The sequence below is a fragment of the Halichoerus grypus genome, chromosome 1 (genome assembly GCF_964656455.1).
Source record: "Halichoerus grypus chromosome 1, mHalGry1.hap1.1, whole genome shotgun sequence".
Classification (NCBI taxonomy): Eukaryota; Metazoa; Chordata; class Mammalia; order Carnivora; family Phocidae; genus Halichoerus; species Halichoerus grypus.
The window spans coordinates 128066157-128084427 of NC_135712.1; the positions used below are offsets into that span (position 1 = coordinate 128066157).

The 18271-nt window shown below is 37.0% G+C and overlaps 2 protein-coding genes across 6 annotated transcripts in view; one reads left to right on the top strand and one right to left on the bottom strand.

The window, feature by feature from the left end:
* PIK3R4 (phosphoinositide-3-kinase regulatory subunit 4) overlaps positions 1-18271 on the top strand; it is an 83239-nt gene that overhangs the window by 25201 nt on the left and 39767 nt on the right. For all 4 annotated transcript variants that reach the window (XM_036092546.2, XM_078071879.1, XM_078071881.1 and 1 more), the window contains exons 7-9: positions 1441-1614; positions 5727-5872; positions 8291-8494. In XM_036092546.2, the coding sequence (XP_035948439.2) occupies positions 1441-1614; positions 5727-5872; positions 8291-8494 (524 nt within the window). The remainder of the gene's footprint in view (positions 1-1440; positions 1615-5726; positions 5873-8290; positions 8495-18271) is intronic.
* On the bottom strand, positions 11819-13480 carry LOC118535911 (L-lactate dehydrogenase A chain-like). Of its 2 annotated transcripts, XM_036092555.2 has the most exons (2): positions 12673-13480; positions 11819-12403 (listed from the first exon to the last, which is right to left on the bottom strand). In XM_036092555.2, the coding sequence occupies exons 1-2, from the start codon at positions 13357-13359 to the stop codon at positions 12269-12271; spliced, it is 822 nt and encodes a 273-aa protein (XP_035948448.1). In that variant the 5' UTR covers positions 13360-13480; the 3' UTR covers positions 11819-12268. The 2 variants fall into 2 exon arrangements, with proteins under 2 accessions (XP_035948448.1, XP_035948447.1); XM_036092554.2 differs by having other exon boundaries at positions 11819-13478.

The window sequence follows — 18271 nt, forward strand, 5'->3', positions numbered from 1 at the left end:
GAGAGGCAGGCAGAGGGAGAGGGAGAAGCAGGCTTCCCGCTGAGCAGGGAGCCCGATGTGGGGCTTTATCCCAGGACCCTGGGACCACGACCTGAGCTGAAGACAGACACTTAACAACTGAGCCACCGAGGCTCCCCTATGCCACATGAAGTTTTAACTCATACCATTTCCTGATCTCTCTTCCCCTCTGTTTTTGAGATGTAGATCACTATTTTCAGTGCTTTAGTTTTTCTGTGTTGTTTTTATAACTTTGAATAATTAAACCTCCTTCTTATTGATCTACTTCTGGACTACAAGGAGATGAGTGCCCCTTTCTCTTTCTCCTTTTCCTTGTTGGTAGGTTCTTTCTGCCAATTATTGATTGACAGTTCAACTAGCAAATGCATTGCATAGTTGATAATATTTATATTTTGTTCTGTAGTCATAATAAAGTCTTGTGCTTGTATAGACTGATTCTGAAATTTCAAAGCAAAATTTACATGATTATGTGTAAATTTTATTGACTTTAGAACCAAGTAGTGTACTATATTTGCTTCCCCACAGTTCTAATGCCATGACTCCTTTATCACTTGATGAAAATGTTTAGGATGTCATCAGTGGATTCTTTCTGTCTTCTGCAGATTATTAAGGACTTTGCACATTTTAATTTACTTTTTATTTATACCATTATTTTCTTGAACAATTTTTTGTTTGTTCTGGACTTTCAGATTCCTTTGTTTTCCTTTCGAAAGAAAGTAATACATCTTCTTTACCTTGTCTGTAATATCAAGCCTCTTTCTTACCAGTTTTACCTATTGCTTGTAATCTATTCCATTTTTCTTTTTGATAACATTTTTGAAATTTATTGGCTTTTTGTTCTAATTTGGCTGATAGATTTCTGAATCTTTGCTAGCTATTATCAGTTTATCCCCTTGAATTCCTGGGTTGTATCTGTCATTTTTGTATATTCTGCATTTTTTTTTTTTATTTTGCTGAAGAACATCCTCAAGAAACTTTCTTAGGTAGGGTTGCATGGGAAGTTAACCTGGATAGTCTTTGTATGTTTTAAAATGCCTTTTTTTGTTCTCTTATTTTATTGGCAGTTTAAGTGTAAAATTTATTTCACAACTTTGGAGGTCTTGCTCTGTTGTGTTCTAGCCTCCGTTGTTGCTAAAGATTATTTTGTGAAGATCGTTTTCATTGTTCCTCTTTCCTTTTTAGGGGACATATTTTTCTATCTCTAAGTTCGTAAGATCTTTTTTTTTCCCTTGGTGTTCCAGAATTTCTTGGTGATTTGCTTTGGTATGGATCTTTTTCATATATTGTGCTGAGTAGGAAGTGCGATGGCCTATCCTGGATTGTTGCTCAATATATTTGGGTTTTGATTAATTTTATTGTTTAACTTAATGGCATTTGTACTTTCAGGTATAGAATAATCATGTGATGTTGCTTCTCTTTCAGGTGTTGCTGCGTATGTTGGTTGGCAGAGCTCCTCAATTCTCAAACCCCTGCTGCAACAAGGTCTTAGTGATGCTGAGGAATTTGTTATTGTTAAAGCTCTTAATGCCCTTACCTGTATGTGCCAGTTAGGGCTGCTGCAAAAACCCCACGTCTATGAATTTGCCAGTGATATTGGTAAGTTTCTGTTTCTTAAAATTAGAAATAGAAAATTAAGGGTGTCTTAAGGGAAATAACAAATGAGAGAGCGTTGTAAAAGTTCTAGGCAATATAGAGTCAGATTTTCAACTTTATTGTCCCGTGTGTGTGTGTGTGTGTGCACACTTACGTGCATGTTCACGTATGCTTGCATGTATACAAGAGACAGGCAGGCAAACAAACAAGGTCATTTGGTCCTCTAGCCCAGCTTGGGAAATAGCTCTTTGTTTTTATCTGTAGATAAGTCTTTAACTTGAAAACTAGGTTGTTTTGTTTTGTTTCGTTTTTAACATGATGTAGATAAAGTCTTTAACTGCTTTGGAGAGTCAACCTATTTTTTGAACAATTGACCACTAGTCAGGAAGTTGAAATTGAATGTACAGGATTGTCTATGACATCTGCCATTGCACTGGTTGCCACCTAAGAATTCATAGTGTTGAAGTTACTACTGTTAACAATTTTATTAACCAATGAAAAGAATTAATGTTTAACCTTTATAGTACTTAGCCTATTTCCCTCAATTTAAAATTCAGAATAAGGGCAAACAAATAAATACGACACTTTCTAAAATTAAGAATATCTGGAACTTTTAGTCTTCTTATCACTTCATTTTAAGATAGTAAGCAATATAAGATACTAAGTTGGCTCTGTCTTGAGAGGACATGAAATCTTAGAAAATTGCCTTTTTTGGATAAAATGCTTAATTGCTGCTAAATGCTTTGCCAAGGAAAATTAATAGAAAGCCAAAATTGGTTGGATTTGGTTATAGGTTATTCTTGAGGCAGTCCTCAGAGAAAAAAGACAAAGGAGTTATGATTTATTTTGATTGTTGAGAAAGTAGGTAGTAGCTTGTAGAGATGTATAAAATTTCTGGAAAAAATTTTTTTTTAAACATTCTTTTTTTTAAGGTTTTATTTATTTGTCAGAGAGAGAGAGAGCACAAGCAGGGGGAGTGGCAGACAGAGGGAGAGGGAGAAGCAGGCTCCCCGTGGAGCAGGGAGCCCAATGTGGGGCTCGATCCCAGGACCCCGGGATCACGACCCGAGCCGAAGGCAGACGCTTAACCAACTGAGCCACCGAGGCATCCAAAATTTCTGGAAATTTTTAAGGCATGAATGTAGCTTTTTAAAAAATATTTGTGGAAAATTTATATGGAGGTTTCTTATTTTACACTCTAATATCTATAGTTGTTCTTTTAGTTTATAATCTTAATTTGGTTTGAATTTTTTATGCATATGTTCAAAATAATTACAAATTTTAGAAATTGTTGAGTATTGGTACCACAATCATGATGAGAATCTCGATTACACTGAATTGTTTTTGGTTTTTCATATAAGCTATGGAGTGCTGTGTAGTGTAAGGGCAGATATAGAAAGCAGTGTTTTCCATAATAATATTAAGGAGAAAATGTATTTTCTTAACATGCATATCATGCTATATGGAATGTTTTCCTGCTCATTTTCATTTCCTGAATTCTCACATAGTGCTTTCTTTTTTCTCCTATGAAAGTGGCATTACCTTTATGGGTCAAGTTTTTCTTGCCTTTGATTTTGATCCGCCTTATTTTAATGAATATTCTCTGTATATAAATATTTACGTGTATGTTCTAATTTCATATAATTTCTTTTTTTTTTTTGTAAAGACTTTATTTACTTGAGAGAGAGAGAGAGCATGAGTTGTTGGGGAGGGGTATAGCGAGAGCAGGGAGCTGAGCAGGGAGCCCGATGTGGGGCTCCATCACAGGACCCTGGGATCATGACCTGAGCGGAAGGCAGACACTTAACCGACTGAGCCACCCAGGCACCCCTCATATAATACATTTTTTCTGTTGCCTAATTACTTGGAAACTTTTTTTGAGACTTAATGTAGCTTATAATTAGCATTTGATTTATCTGAAAAATGGATGTCTATCAATTTTTAAGCAAAAATCATCATAAATATAGTTTTTATCCCTCTTCTCAAATTTTACAGAGATTTTTCTGTGTTCTGCTGTTTCTTGTCATTGATCATAGGACGAACATATGGGACACTCTGTATCTTTAGTTTAGCATCAAAATAAATGTATCTTTATCTTTAGGTATAGAATAAACTCAATATGGTACAACTTCTTGGATAAGGAACTCCCTTAGAACTGGAACTGAATTTGGGTACTATCTGTGGGGGGACAAAGCTTTGCTGAAAAAAATCAACTAAATTATCCGTTGGCATTTTGAACTATTTCAAAGAACAAACAATTTTTAGTAATTTAGAAACACCTTTAAAACATAAACTGTATACATCTCTCTGTTGTTCTGTTTTTATGTGTAGTCTGTTATAGTTATTACTAAAGGGAATGGTGGTGGTGATAATGGCATCATGATTTCTTTGACAGTTTTGAAAAAAAACTACACTCTTCCCACTTAGGTATTATGCATACTCCCCTTCCCTCATGCTTGTTCCCATATAATTGGAATGTATTGGATAGAGAAAAGATCAAGTACACTGTTTTATAGGAAATCCTCTTGAGTGTTTGAGGTTCTTTGTATCAGCTACTTACTGATACAGTGATGCTGTACGACAGTCAACCGTAAAATCTCAGTGAATGCTTTAGTAAAGTTCTCATCATGAATGTGTGGGCTGTATGGGTGGCTCTGCTTTAGGCTTTGTATCTCCAGATTGTAGTGAGAGTGACCCATCTGTCTCATTCTGGGTCCCATGTTAGATGGGCAGCAGTTTTTTGGGTTATGTTCTAGGTGATGGCAGAAGCATGAGACAGCAAGCCTAGCTATGTAGCACATTTCAGGTCTCTGTTAGTGTTATATCTGCTAATATCCCATTGGCCAGAGCAGGTTGATATGACTGAGCTAAAAGCAAGAGGCAGAAAAGTACCCTTTGTATACCATGAGCACAAGGCAAAGAGTGTGGTTGTGTAACAGAGATAATGTAAAGAATTGGGACCAATAGTTCAGGCTCATACAGTGCCTAACTCCTGCCACGTCATTTTGGGTTTAGCTATTTTCTGGAGGTTCTTCGGTATTTTTCAGTCCTCATTTTGCCTGTTGTCAAAGGGAAACTACCAGCCCTCCTTTGTTGTTGTATCAGAGGCTGCATGGTGCTTATGAAATAATCAAAACCTCCTTCATGTGTAATTAAAAGAGTTGGAAATGGGAGAACTTCGGAGACGGATATTTTGAACAAATTTTTTCTCCTTCTCTCTTTTATATAAGTAATATTGGCATATGACAGTGTTCTTATTTCTCTATTACCCTACATTTCTTGTAAAATTAATATCCTCTAAATGCTGATGTTTTAGCATACTTAGAACAATTATATGTATACATACGTATTTTTTCTTTTAGAAGTTTTATTCTAAATCGGGTTTAAAAGTTTTAATTTTATTCTAAATCTTACTTTGATTAGTTGAAGTCATTGATTTTTAAGTGTAATACACAAGATAGTTAAAAGGGGTGAAAAGACATTCATTTACTTTTCTGGTTTAATATTATATATATATATTTAAATTTTTATTATTTTTTAAAGATTTTATTTATTTGAGAGAGGGAGAGCAGAGCGAGAGAGAGAGAAAGAGAGAAAGAGCACAAGCTGGGGGGAGGGGCAGAAGGAGAGGGACAAGCAGACTCCCCGCTGAGCAGGGAGCCCGATGCTGGGTTCGATCCCAGGACCCTGAGATCATGACTTGAGCTAAAGGCAGACGCTTAAACGACTGAGCCACCCAGGCGTCCCTAATCTTATATTTTAAACTCTTTAAGAATGGGCATCATATTTTCTGCCTTTAGTTCTATTCATAATGCCTTGTGAATGAATTTATGAATGTTGTATTAGATTTTATCAAACCTTTTCATTTAAAAGAATGTCAGATAAATAGCTCTAAAAATTCTTTTATGGTATTATTGCTGTTGTGTATGATAGAGAATATTATAATATTAGTATGTTGAGTTGAGTTTATGCCATAGGATAATTGAGTATGTGAAGACAGCTGATAGTAACATTGGGGTACAATCCCTTTATCAGTTGTGTTATAAAGTGAAAATTTGTTTATCCCAATTGGATAAACATGGTTTAAATCCATACCTTTTTCTTTTCCTGTTTAGCCCCATTTCTGTGTCATCCCAATCTATGGATACGCTATGGTGCTGTAGGATTTATCACAGTGGTAGCTCATCAAATAAGTACAGCTGATGTATACTGCAAACTGATGCCTTACCTAGACCCATATATTACTCAACCAATAATACAGGTATGCTTGTTCCAACTTGGCCTCAGTCCTCTCCAAATTGTGCCCGTTAAAAAAAAAAGGTTTAGAAAGTCCTATTTTTATTTAAATTTTTAAAGATTGAATTGGGCTACAGCATTTTCACATTCCTTTAAGCTAGTTAATGTTAATGGAACAAACAGTATTGAAGGTGAGAAAAGTTCAAGAGACTGTTGTGTTATACATCATTTTATGCATAATGTAGCACTCAATAGTTCATGCTTTATTATGTGCAGTGTTGTAAAACATGTGCTATTAAAGTGAAATACAGTGGAAATATTGATGGGCCTCTACTTTTATTGTAAAAAGTATAACTGATTTTAGCCGAAGTCAGCATTTATAATAAATTGGAAAAAGCCTTTTACAGATGTTCGTTTTCTTTGGACCAGTAACTGGTTCTGGTTTTTTTTTCTGTTCTTTTTCATTATTTTAATCTAATCTTTTAAAATCTGATTTAATCTTTTTTTTTTTTTTTTAAATCTAATGACTTGTGCCCCCCTCCTCTCTTCCCATAGCATAAATTTCAGGTTTTTGGTTTGTATAAAGCAGTTATTTACCCAACTTGTCAGCACTGACATGCTTTATCTTCCTAGAAAGCTATCAAAAAATAATCTAAATTGAGTGAACTGTTGAGAGATGATTCTGGCTATTAAAATATTCTGAATTTTTTTTTTTTTTTTTTTTACTAAAACTCTATTTCCCTTTTGCAAATTCACATGCTTCTAGCTTCTGCCACTTTTATATTCCAATGCACCTTTCCCTTGGTTGGAGAAAATGATCGTGGATATATTCTGGAAATGAGGAGGCTTTGGCTGTGCCTTCCATCCTTTTCCCCAGAGATTCATCCATTTTTGGGGATCATCATTCTTTGTTTCATAGTTTGTAGAATTTTTAATTTTTATCTTAGCAATTTATATATACACATATATATGAAAGATGGATAATATTACTAGAAAATATGTCTTTTTAATTAATTAATTTTTTTAAAAAGCTTATTTATTTTAGTAGTATCTCAGTACCCAACATGGGGCTCAAACTCACAACCCCGAGATCAAGAGTTGCATGTTCTTCCAACTGAGCCAGCCAGGCAGTGCCCCAGCCTTTTCTATTTCTTTTATTTAAAAAATTTTTTTATATTTTTATTTTTCTTAAAGATTTTATTTATTCATTTGACAGAGAGAGGGAGAAACAGCACACAAGCAGGGGGAGCGGCAGGCGGAGGGAGAAGCAGGCTCCTCACTGAGCAGGGAGCCCGATGCGGGACCCGATCCCAGGACCCTGGGATCATGACCTGAGCTGAAGGCAGATGCTTAACTGACTGAGCCACCCAGGCACCCCAATTTCTTTTAAAGTTTAATAAATTTTCTTGGAAATCTGGTCTAGGGATTCTCACTACTTTTGGTTACTTATTCCATTTAGAAGTTTGTTCATGAAACTTATAACACAATGTGGAGAAAGTATCCCTGGGAATTAAAAATTGCATTCATTTGTAGTAACTTAGTGGTAGTTTACTGTAATAAATCTAACATTAAAAAAAAATCTGACATTAGGTGGTTTTTTAGAAATCTACACCACTCTTTGTTTTCTCAGGAATATATGTATATTTCTCAGGAGATATATATATTTTAGTAGTATCTCAGTACCCAATATGGGGCTCATATTTTTTTTCTTTTTTCATTGCTTTATTTTTTGAAAGGCTAGGATTGGGAGTTGAGAGCCTAATTATCCATATGCTTCATAAATCTGCCTTTCTACAGTTTGAATTAGACAAAAGATACCCTTTTATGCTGGTTTGCACTGGCCAGCTTATCAGGTAGTTAAATATGTCTAAAGAAAATGCTCTTCGTTGTGGTTAGTATGCTCATCCTTTTTATTATATATCCATTGACAAGGAGGGTGTTTTTGGGGATAAAAAAAGGAAGGATTTCATGAACTCTGTGGAGAGAGTAATGTTTTTTAAGAAGGGGTTGAATCTACTGGGAAACGTGATGATTGCTGGGCAGCCCTGTGACTGTTGAGCATCTTTTCTCAGTCAGTACCTGCTGGCTGTTAGACCTGTGAGCTCCAGGTACTTTTGATCTAGGAGATCATCTGACATTTTGGCATCCAGAAAAAGTCTCTGTCATTTTCTAAATTTTTCTAGCCTGGGTATATACTATTATTCTTCCAGTATGGAATACACATATGTGTACTCACATGCTAACTATGTAAAGAAAAACCTTAGCTCTTAAAGGTCACTAGTATTCTTTTTTCTTCTAAGCAAAAATTGCAGATGTTGATTTCGCCCGTTTTTTAGAAAATAAATACCTATATTAACTTTGCACAGGTTGTATTTACTGAATATGAAAATAACTGTACTATATGTTGTGTCTTTGGCTAATTCTTTTTATTTTCCTAATATAGATTGAAAGGAAACTTGTCCTACTCAGTGTTTTAAAAGAGCCAGTAAGTCGTTCTATATTTGATTATGCTTTGAGGTCTAAAGATATTACTAGCTTGTTCAGACATCTTCACATGCGCCAGAAGAAACGAAATGGTTCTCTTCCTGACTGCCCTCCACCGGAGGATCCTGCCATCGCACAGCTTCTGAAGAAATTGCTCTCACAGGTTGTATCACCTTTCTGAAATCTTGCATTTAAACAAAAATTTCATAAAAACATTCAAGCATCCATTTAGTTATTAAAAATATTTTTGGTTGATTAGGTTGCATCACAACAAATGAGTAAATAAGCCTGGCAAATATCATATACATTTACCTTGGAATCTAGGAGATGCTAGGATGATGATAAGGCATTGGTTTGAGCTAAATAAGGAATGATGGTAGACCTATTAAGTTTGTTTTGTGATTATTGCCTATATAAATAAGGGAGAGAGTAGATATAACCTTAAATTTGAGTAATATTCTTGATTCAGTTCCATAATTCACCAAAAAAAAAAAAAAACCAAGAAGAAGAAAAAAAATTCAATTAGAAGAAACATTGCAAAGCACAGATGCAGGACAGAAAGATCCTGGTTTATTTCAGTCCAAATTTAGAGAGTTCTCACTACATGCAAACAGCTGATGTAACTGGGATTTATAATGCATCTTAGATTGAATAAACCAGGTACTACTGTATATTAAAAGCCTATGAATTTGGATCAATTAACAAATCTTGTTAGAACTAGGAAGTAGTCTTTTTATTATACTTGGAATTAGTAAGGCCTCTTTAGTGTCCTGTTTTAAGGAGGGATATATGGAACTTAAAGAAGTCAAGATAGAAATGAAAATGGTTAGAAATAAAGAATACGATTTCTGAATAAATGCTCCATGAGCCAGAAAGCAATTGAGAGATAACTTTAATGACTGTCTTTAAGTCTGTAGGACATTTTGATTAAGAGAATACTTGTCAGTCATGTCTTATCCAAGAAGAAGATGAGAAAATGCTTCAGTTGGCAGAGAGAATTTGTTAAGTTTGAAGATATAAATCCTTTCTTGTATTGTACATGCTCCTGTGTTGGTTTGGGTGATTGAATATCCCATAGGAGCCTGGTCAATAACCATTTTGGTTCTTCTGGGTCTCAATTTGCCTGGAGGCTGGAGCTGCCTCTGAAAGTCCCTTCCAGGCCAGTGGTTCTGTTTCCTGTATTTTAGAAGACTTAATTTGATGTGACTTGAATTACCAAAGAGCTTTTTCTTTGGGTTTTCTTTTAACCTTGGCTCGTACATTGCATGTATTTTATATTTTAGAAAGCAATTTATGGAAAATTGGATATTGAATCACATTTTCTTATTGTTTCTCTTGAGTAAGTAATCCTTATCAAAAAGATTTCAGCATGCAATAAAAACCACCCCAAGTTAGATGTTTCTTTGGGCTTAGATGGTGTGATTCTTTGTATTTCTCTCTCCTACAAATTCTGTATATTAAATTAAAAGCTTCTATACTATGTAAAATTTCATTGTAAGTCATTAGTTACTTAGGGCCACTCTAGCCCCCAGTTCTTGCTTTTCACCTTGCTGTGCCTATAGGTTTTGCCATTGCCATGGGTAAAAAGAGGGAGGGGGAAGGAGCAGTTGCCATAGCCTTTTTGCTTTCTGCTTCCTACTGTTCTCCTGAACCCTTCTACCATCACTGCTTCTACAGCCACCCTCATTATTGGGTACCATGATGAAATCAGTAAAACGCGTTGACTTGTATTCCTCTGACATGTTAGTACTTGATGTATTCATTTGTCTGTCATTTGCACCCTCATTTGTATGAGTGGGGAAGAGGACCATGTTTTCCCTGGTTTTATGTTGTTTCTGTTAACAACAGTTTTTGGAGACTCCTAGTCTGTCTCAAGGGACAGGCGCTACTAGTAGGAGGGAGAGCAGGCCAGAATCTCTGAGGTCCTCAGAAGAAGTAACAGCAGATTACCAGCTTCCATTTTTTGAGGACCTACAATGAGACTACTAGTGCAGTTGATACTTTCCATATTTTGTGACTGTCCTTATATAACAAGCTTGAACAACAATGGGGGTGTCATCCCCATTTTATAGTTAAGGAAACTGTAACTCAGTGAGGATAGTTAAGTTGCCTATGCTCACACAGTTCAGTAAGCTTCAAAGCTGACATTGGAACCTAAACCCATCTAACTCCTTTACCATGCCATCTTCCCCCCCCCAAGATTTATTTATTTATTTATTTGTCAGAGAGAGAGAGAGGAGAGAGAGAGAGAGTGCACAAGCAGGGGGAGTGGCAGGCAGAGGGAGAAGCAGGCTCCCCACTGAGCAGGGAGCCTGATGCGGGACTTGATCCTAGGACCCTGGGATCATGACCTGAGCCGAAGGCAAAGGCAGACACTTAACTGACTGAGCCACCCAGGTATCCCGTTCACCATGCCATCTTGCCTCAAAATAAAGGACAGGGAACTAAGGCTGAGAGGCTTGCCTAAGTTTTTTATGGACTTAGGAGGAGTCCATGTGCAGTTAATCTCCTCCAGCCCCTTGCATGCTTTTTGTCTGCCTTCACTTCATTTTGGTCCCTGCACTAACCTGAGTTTCTTGGGATTACTGAGAGAGGCTTGGAGTCAGGGGAGACTTTGGAGGTAGGAATTGAATCCCTGTTCCTAATGTCAGGGATATAGAGGGAAGGATGCTTTTAGCCCCTGCAAAGGGGAATTCTGAATACTCCTCCAAATTTTTTTTAATTGGGGTTTTACAGTGCTCTTTTGTATAGGACTGCACTTGAGATACATCATGGGTGAAATAGGCTTTTCTAGACCAGCCTAGCATTGTCTCTATGGGAAAATATGTTCAGGGTTCTGGTTAATAGATTTTTAAAGTACACTTTTGGAACTTAATGGAAGTTAGAATCTGCTTGAACTCCAGATTTTCAATAGAACTTACCATCTGGAGGTGATACATGGCGGGGCTATTTTAGAATCACATCTACAAGAGCTCTCTGTTTTGTTTGTATCCATTTGATCATGTGCTAATACAGAATAAGAATATTCTGATTTCACTCCTTTAAAAAATGACAAATACTTCAAATTTTTAATTTTTTAATGATTTTTATTTGATTGGTAGTGTAGACATAAGGTATAAAATTGAAAAGATGTTGGAAGATCTATAATAAAATACAAGTTTTCCTACAATCCCTGATCCCCAGCCACCCAGTTTCTTTCTCTGTTGATTGTGAATTTTATGTTATTAGAGTGCTGAATTCCTTTATATAGTGTCAGATTGTTGTGTTGTACAGTTAAGTTACTTGGAATCACTTTGATCCTTTTAAGCCTTGCTTTTTTTTTTTCTTTTTTAAAATTTTTAAATCCAGTATAGTTAACATACAGTGTTATCTTAGTTACAGGTGTACAATATAGTGATTCAGCAATTCTGTGCATTATCCATTGCTCATCCAGATAAGTGTACTCTTTTTTTTGTTTTTTTTTTTGTTTTTTTTTTGTTTTTGAGAGTCACTGTTCAAAATTTATTTGGTATTTTAGTTGGTATGACACTTAGTTGGTTGCGTTGTCTTTTTACATTATATGGCCATGTACACTATATTCTGACATACATGGTACACAAAGTAGGATCCTTTAGAACAGTTATGCACAATACATGCAATATTGAATTTATACATTGGATCCTAGGACATGACTGACTGGAAAAGACGGACTAGGCATGTTGGGTGTTGGGGGAAGGAACCCGAAGTGACAGAACACACAGTAAACACACATCCGGTGTGAAGAGCAGCCGCAGCTCTGGCCATGGTGCCTCTGAGACGGTGGGGCTAACTTGCGTTAACCCATTTAGGGCTACAAAGACAGATATCATCAGCATCAGGATACAGGGGCAGGGTTTGGTGAACCATTGCTATTTGGAACTTTAGGAAACTGACGTTTTTTTCTTAGGCCATTTTAATATTACTTGAGTAACAGATAATAAGGACAATATACACAACCTCCAACTAAAATCCTGCTGTAGTCTAGACAGTGAAGTGGTACATTAGAAAACTTTAAAACTGCAGCTCCTTTTGGATCCCCCAAAGTGTATCTGCACTCTTCTTCAAACGGGCCTCCTCCTCAGGAGTCAGAGTCACCTTCACAACATCTGAAATTCCATTCTGTCCCAAGACGCAAGGGACACTAAGGAAGACATCATCTTTAATTCCATAGAGACCCTTAATCATGGTGGAAATTGGATGCACCCGCCTAAGATTCTTCATTATACTTTCGGCCAGATCTGCCACAGACAGTCCAATGGCCCAGGAAGTGTAGCCTTTCAGTTTGATCACCTCATAGGCACTGTCAACCACCTGTTTGTGAACCTCTTTCCACTGTTCCTTATCTGCATCAGTGCCTAAGTCAGGGTGCAGATTCTTCAGAGAGACACCAGCAACGTTCACTCCACTCCATACAGGCACACTGGAGTCTCCATGCTCCCCAAGGACCCACCCGTGACAGCTTAATGAGTGAACTCCCAGTCTTTCCCCCATTAGGTAACGGAACCGGGCTGAATCCAGATTGCAACCACTTCCAATAACACGGTTTTTGGGAAAGCCACTTATCTTCCAAGCCACATAGGTCAAGATATCCACTGGATTGGAAACGACAAGCAACTTGCAGTTTGGGCTGTATTTTATGATATTAGGAATGATGAACTTAAAGATGTTCACGTTACGCTGGACCAAATTAAGACGGCTTTCTCCCTCTTGCTGACGTGCCCCAGCTGTGACAATAACCAGCTTGGAGTTTGCAGTCACATTATAATCTTTGCCAGAGACAATTTTTGGTGTTCTAAGGAAAAGGCTGCCGTGCTGGAGATCCATCATCTCTCCCTTCAGTTTGTCTTCTATGACATCAACAAGAGCAAGTTCATCTGCCAAGTCCTTCATTAAGATACTGATGGCACAAGCCATGCCAACAGCACCAACCCCAACAACTGTAATCTTATTCTGGGGGGTATGTTCTTCCTTAAGAAGATTCTGAATCAGCTGATCTTTGAGAGTTGCCATTTTGGACTTAGAACCAAAAGGAATTGGGAGTGCACGTTGGGCGGGCGGGCGTCAGCGGCGCGCGAGGCTGGATCCGGACTTGGCGGCAGCGGCTCCGACACTCGGAGCTGAGCGCGGGAGGGGCCTTAAATGGAACCGCGAGGCTGACGTCAGGGGGGAGCCGGCAGATAAGTGTACTCTTAATTTCCTTCACCTATTTCACCCATCCCCCACTCCCATGTCCCCTCTGGTAACCATCAGTTCTCTGTAGTTAAGAGTCGGGTTTTTTTTGTCTCCCTTTTTTTCTATGTTCATTTGTTTTGTTTCTTAAATTCTACATATGAGTGAAGTCATATGGGATTTGTCTTTCTCTGACTGGCTTTTTTCGCTTAGCATTGCATTCTTTAGATCTATCCATGTTGTTGCAAATGACAAGATTTCATTCTTTTTAATGGCTGAGTAATATTGCATTGTGTATATATAGCACGTCTTCTTTATCCATTCATCTATCAGTGGACACTTGGGCTGCTTCTAAATTTTGGCTATTGTAAATAATGCTGCAGTAAACATAGGGGTGCATATATCTTTTCGAATTTGTGTTTTTATATTCTTTGGGTAAATACACAGTAGTGGAATTACTGGATCATATGGGTAGTTCTAGTTTTAATTTTTTGAGGAACCTCCATACTGTTTTTCACAGTGGCTATGCCAGTTTGCATTCCTATCAACAGTGCATGAGGGTTCCCTTTTTTCCACATCCTTGTCAATACTTATTATTTCTTGTCTTTTTTATTTTAGCCATTCCGACTGGTGTGAGGTGATATCTTAGTGGTTTTGATTTGCATTTCCCTGATGATGAGTGATGTTGAGCATCTTTTCATGTGTTTATTGGCTATGTGTATGTCTTCTTTAGAAAAATGTTTATTCATGTACTCTGCCTATTTTTTAATTGGATTATTTGTTTTTTTGTGTTGAATTGTGCAAGTTCTTTATATATTTTAGATACTAACCCCTTACTGGATATATCATTTGAAAATATTTTCTCCCATTCATTAGGTTTTTTGTTTTATTGATGGTTTTTTTTATGTTTCCTTTGCTATGCAAAAGCTTTTTATTTTGCTGTAGTCCCCTTAGTTTATATTTGCTTTTGTTTCCCTTTCTTGAGAAGACATACCTGGAAAAATGTTTCTATGGCCCACGTCAAAGAAATTACTGCCTATCTTCTCTAGGAGTTTTGTTGTTCCAGGTCTCACAATTAGGTCTTTAATTTATTTTGAGTTTATTTTTGTGCATGGTTATGAGGTTATAAGGAAGTGGTCTGGTTTATTCTTTTGCATGTAGTTGTCCAGTTTTCCCAGCACCACTTATTGAAGAGACTGTCTTCCCATTGTACATTCTTGCCTCCTTGTCGAAGATTAATTGACCATATGAGTAGGGGTTTATTTCTGGGTTCTCTATTTTGTTTCATTGATCTGTGTGTCTGTTTTTGTGCCAGTATCATACTGTTTCGATTACTGCAGCTTTGTAGTATCTCTTAAATTCTGGGATTGTGATACTTGCAGCTTTGTTCTTCTTTCTCAAGATTGCTTTGGCTATTTGAAGTCTTTTGTGATTCCATACAAATTTTAATATTATTTGTTCTAGTTCTGTGAAAAATGTTGGTATTGTGATAGGGATTGCATTGAATACAGATTGCTGTAGATTGCTTTGGGTAGTATGGACATTTTAACAATATTAATTCTTCCAATTCATGAGCATAGAATATCTTCTCATTTGTGTTGTCTTCTTCAATTTCTTTCATTGATGTTGTATAGTTTTCAGAGTATAGGTTGTTCACCTCCTTGGTTAAGTTTATACTTAGGCATTTTATTCCTTTTTACTTATTTATTTATTTATTTTTATTCTTTTCTTTTATTAACATATAACGTATTACTTGTTTCAGGGGTACAGGTTCGTGATTCATCAGTCTTACACAATACACAGCGCTCACCACAACACATACCCTTCTCAGTGTGCATCACCCAGCCACCCCATCCCTCCCACCCCCTTCACTCCAGCAACCCTCAGTTTGTTTCCTGAGATTAAGAGTCTCTTATGGTTTGTCTCCCTCTCTGGTTTCATCTTGTTTCATTTTTTTCCTCTCTTCCCCTATGATCCTCTGCCTTGTTTCTCAAATTCCACATATCAGTGAGATCATATGATAATTGTTTTTCTTTGATTGACTTATTTCGCTTAGCATAATACCCTCTGGTTCCATCCACATCATTGAAAATGGCAAGATTTCATTTTTTTGATGGCTGCATTATATATATATATATATATATATATATATATATATATACACACACACACACACCACATCTTCTTTATCCATTCATCTGTCGATGGACATCTAGCCTCTTTCCATAGTTTGGCTGTTGTGGACATTGCTGCTATAAACATTGGGGTGCAGGTGCCCCTTCAGATCACTGCATTTGTATCTTTGGGGTAAATACCCAGTGCAATTGCTGGGTATTAGGGTAACTCTGTTTTCAACTTTTTTTTGAGGAACCTCCATACTGTTTTCCGGAGTGGCTGCACCAGCTTGCATTCCCACCAACAGTGTAGGAGGGTTCCCCTTTCTTTGCATCCTCACCAACATCTGTCATTTCCTGACTTGTTAATTTTAGCCATTCTGACTGGTGTGAGGTCGTATCTCATTGTGGTTTTGATTTGTATTTCCCCGATGCCAAAAAAGTTGACCACTTTTTCATGTGTCTGTTGGCTATTTGGATGTCTTCTTTGTAGAAATGTCTGTTAATGTCTTCTGCCCATTTCTTGACTGGATTATTTGTTCCTTGGGTGTTGAGTTTGATAAGTTCTTTGTAGATTTTGGATACTAGCCTTTTATCTGATAGGTCATTTGCAAGTATCTTCTCCCATTCTGTCAGTTTTGTTGACTGTTTCCTTTGCTGTGCAAAAGCTTTTTATCTTGATGAAGTCCCAATAGTTCTTTTTTGCCCTAGCTTCCCTTGCCTTTGGCCATGTGTCTAGGAAGAAGTTGCTGCAGATGAGGTCGAAGAGGTTGCTGCCTGTGTTCTCCTCAAGGATTTTGATGGATTCCTGTCTCACATTTAGGTCTTTCATCCATTTTGAGTCTATTTTTGTGTGTGGTGTAAGAAAATGGTCCAGTTTCATTCTTCTGCCTGTGGCTGTCCAATTTTCCCAACACCATTTGTTGAAGAGACTGTCTTTTTTCCATTGGACATTCTTTCCTGCCTTGTTGAAGATTAGTTGATCATAGAGTTGAGGGTCCATTTCTGATTTCTCTATTCTGTTTCATTGATCTATGTGTCTGTTTTTGTGCCAGTACCATACTGTCTTGATGATGACAGTTTTGTAATAGGGCTGGAAGTCCAGAATTGTGATGCCACCAGCTTTGCTTTTCTTTTTCAACATTTCCTCTGGCTATTCGGGGTCTTTTCTGGTTCCATACAAATTGCTGTAGGTAGCATAGACATTTTCACAATATTTGTTTTTCCAATCCATGAGCATGGAACGTTTTTCCATTTCTTTGTGTCTTCCTCAATTTCTTTCATGAGTGTTCTATAGTTTTCTGAGTACAGATTCTTTACCTCTTTGGTTAGATTTATTCCTAGGTATCTTAATGGTTTTGGGTACAACTGTAAGTGGGATCAACTCCTTAATTTCTCTTTCTTCTGTCTCGTTGTTGTTGTATAGAAATGCAACTGATTTCTGTGCATTGATTTTATATCCTGCCACTTGACTGAATTCCTGTATGAGTTCTAGCAATTTTGGGGTGGAGTCTTTTGGGTTTTCCACATAAAGTATCATATCATCTGCAAGGAGTGAGAGTTTGACTTCTTTGCTGATTTGGATGCCTTTTATTTCTTTTTGTTGTCTGATTGCTGAGGCTAGGACTTCTAGTACTGTGTTGAATAGCAGTGGTGATAGTGGACATCCCTGCCGTGTTCCTGACCTTAGGGAAAAAGCTCTCAGTTTTTCCCCATTGAGAATGATATTTCCTGTGGGTTTTTCATAGATGGCTTTTATGATATTGAGGTATGTACCCTCTCTCCCTACACTCTGAAGAGTTTTAATCAAGAAAGGATGCTGTGCTTTGTCAAATGCTTTTTCTGCATCTATTAAGAGTACAATATGGTTCTTGTTCTTTCTTTTACTAATGTAGTGTATCACATTGATTTGTGGATTGCCGCTCTGGAATAAATCCCACTTGGTTGTGGTGAATAATCCTTTTAACGTACTATTGGACAGTATTTTGGTGAGAATTTTTGCATCCATGTTCATCAGGGATATTGGTCTGTAATTCTCCTTTTTGGTGGGGTCTTTGTCCAGTTTTGGGATCAAGGTAATGCTGGCCTCATAAAATGAGTTTGGAAGTTTTCCTTCCATTTCTATTTTTTGGAACAGTTTCAGAAGAATAGGTATTAATTCTTCTTTAAATGTTTGGTAGAATTCCCTTGGGAAGCCATCTGGCCCTGGGCTCTTGTTTGTTGGGAGATTTTTGATTACTGCTTCAATTTTCTTGCTGGTTATGGGTCTGTTCAGGTTTTCTATTTCTTCCTGGTTCAGTTTTGGTAGTTTATACGTCTCTAGGAATACATCCATTTCTTCTGGATTGTGTAATTTGCTGACATATAGTTGCTCATAATATGTTCTTATAAATGTTTGTATTTCTTTGGTGTTGGTTGTGATCTCTCCTCTTTCATTCATGATTTTATTTATTTGAGTCCTTTCTCTTTTCTTTTTGATAAGTCTGGCCAGGGGTTTTTCAATCTTATTTATTCTTTCAAAGAACAAGCTCCTAGTTTCATTGATCTGTTCTACTGTTCTTTTGGTTTCTGTTTCATTAATTTCTGCTCTAATCTTTATTATTTCTTTTCTCCTGCTGGATTTAGGCTTTATTTGCTGT

Excerpts from the sequence above, each read along its gene's own strand:
- LOC118535911 (XM_036092554.2), bottom strand. The coding sequence starts at position 13,359 with ATGGCAACTCTCAAAGATCAGCTGATTCAGAATCTTCTTAAGGAAGAA.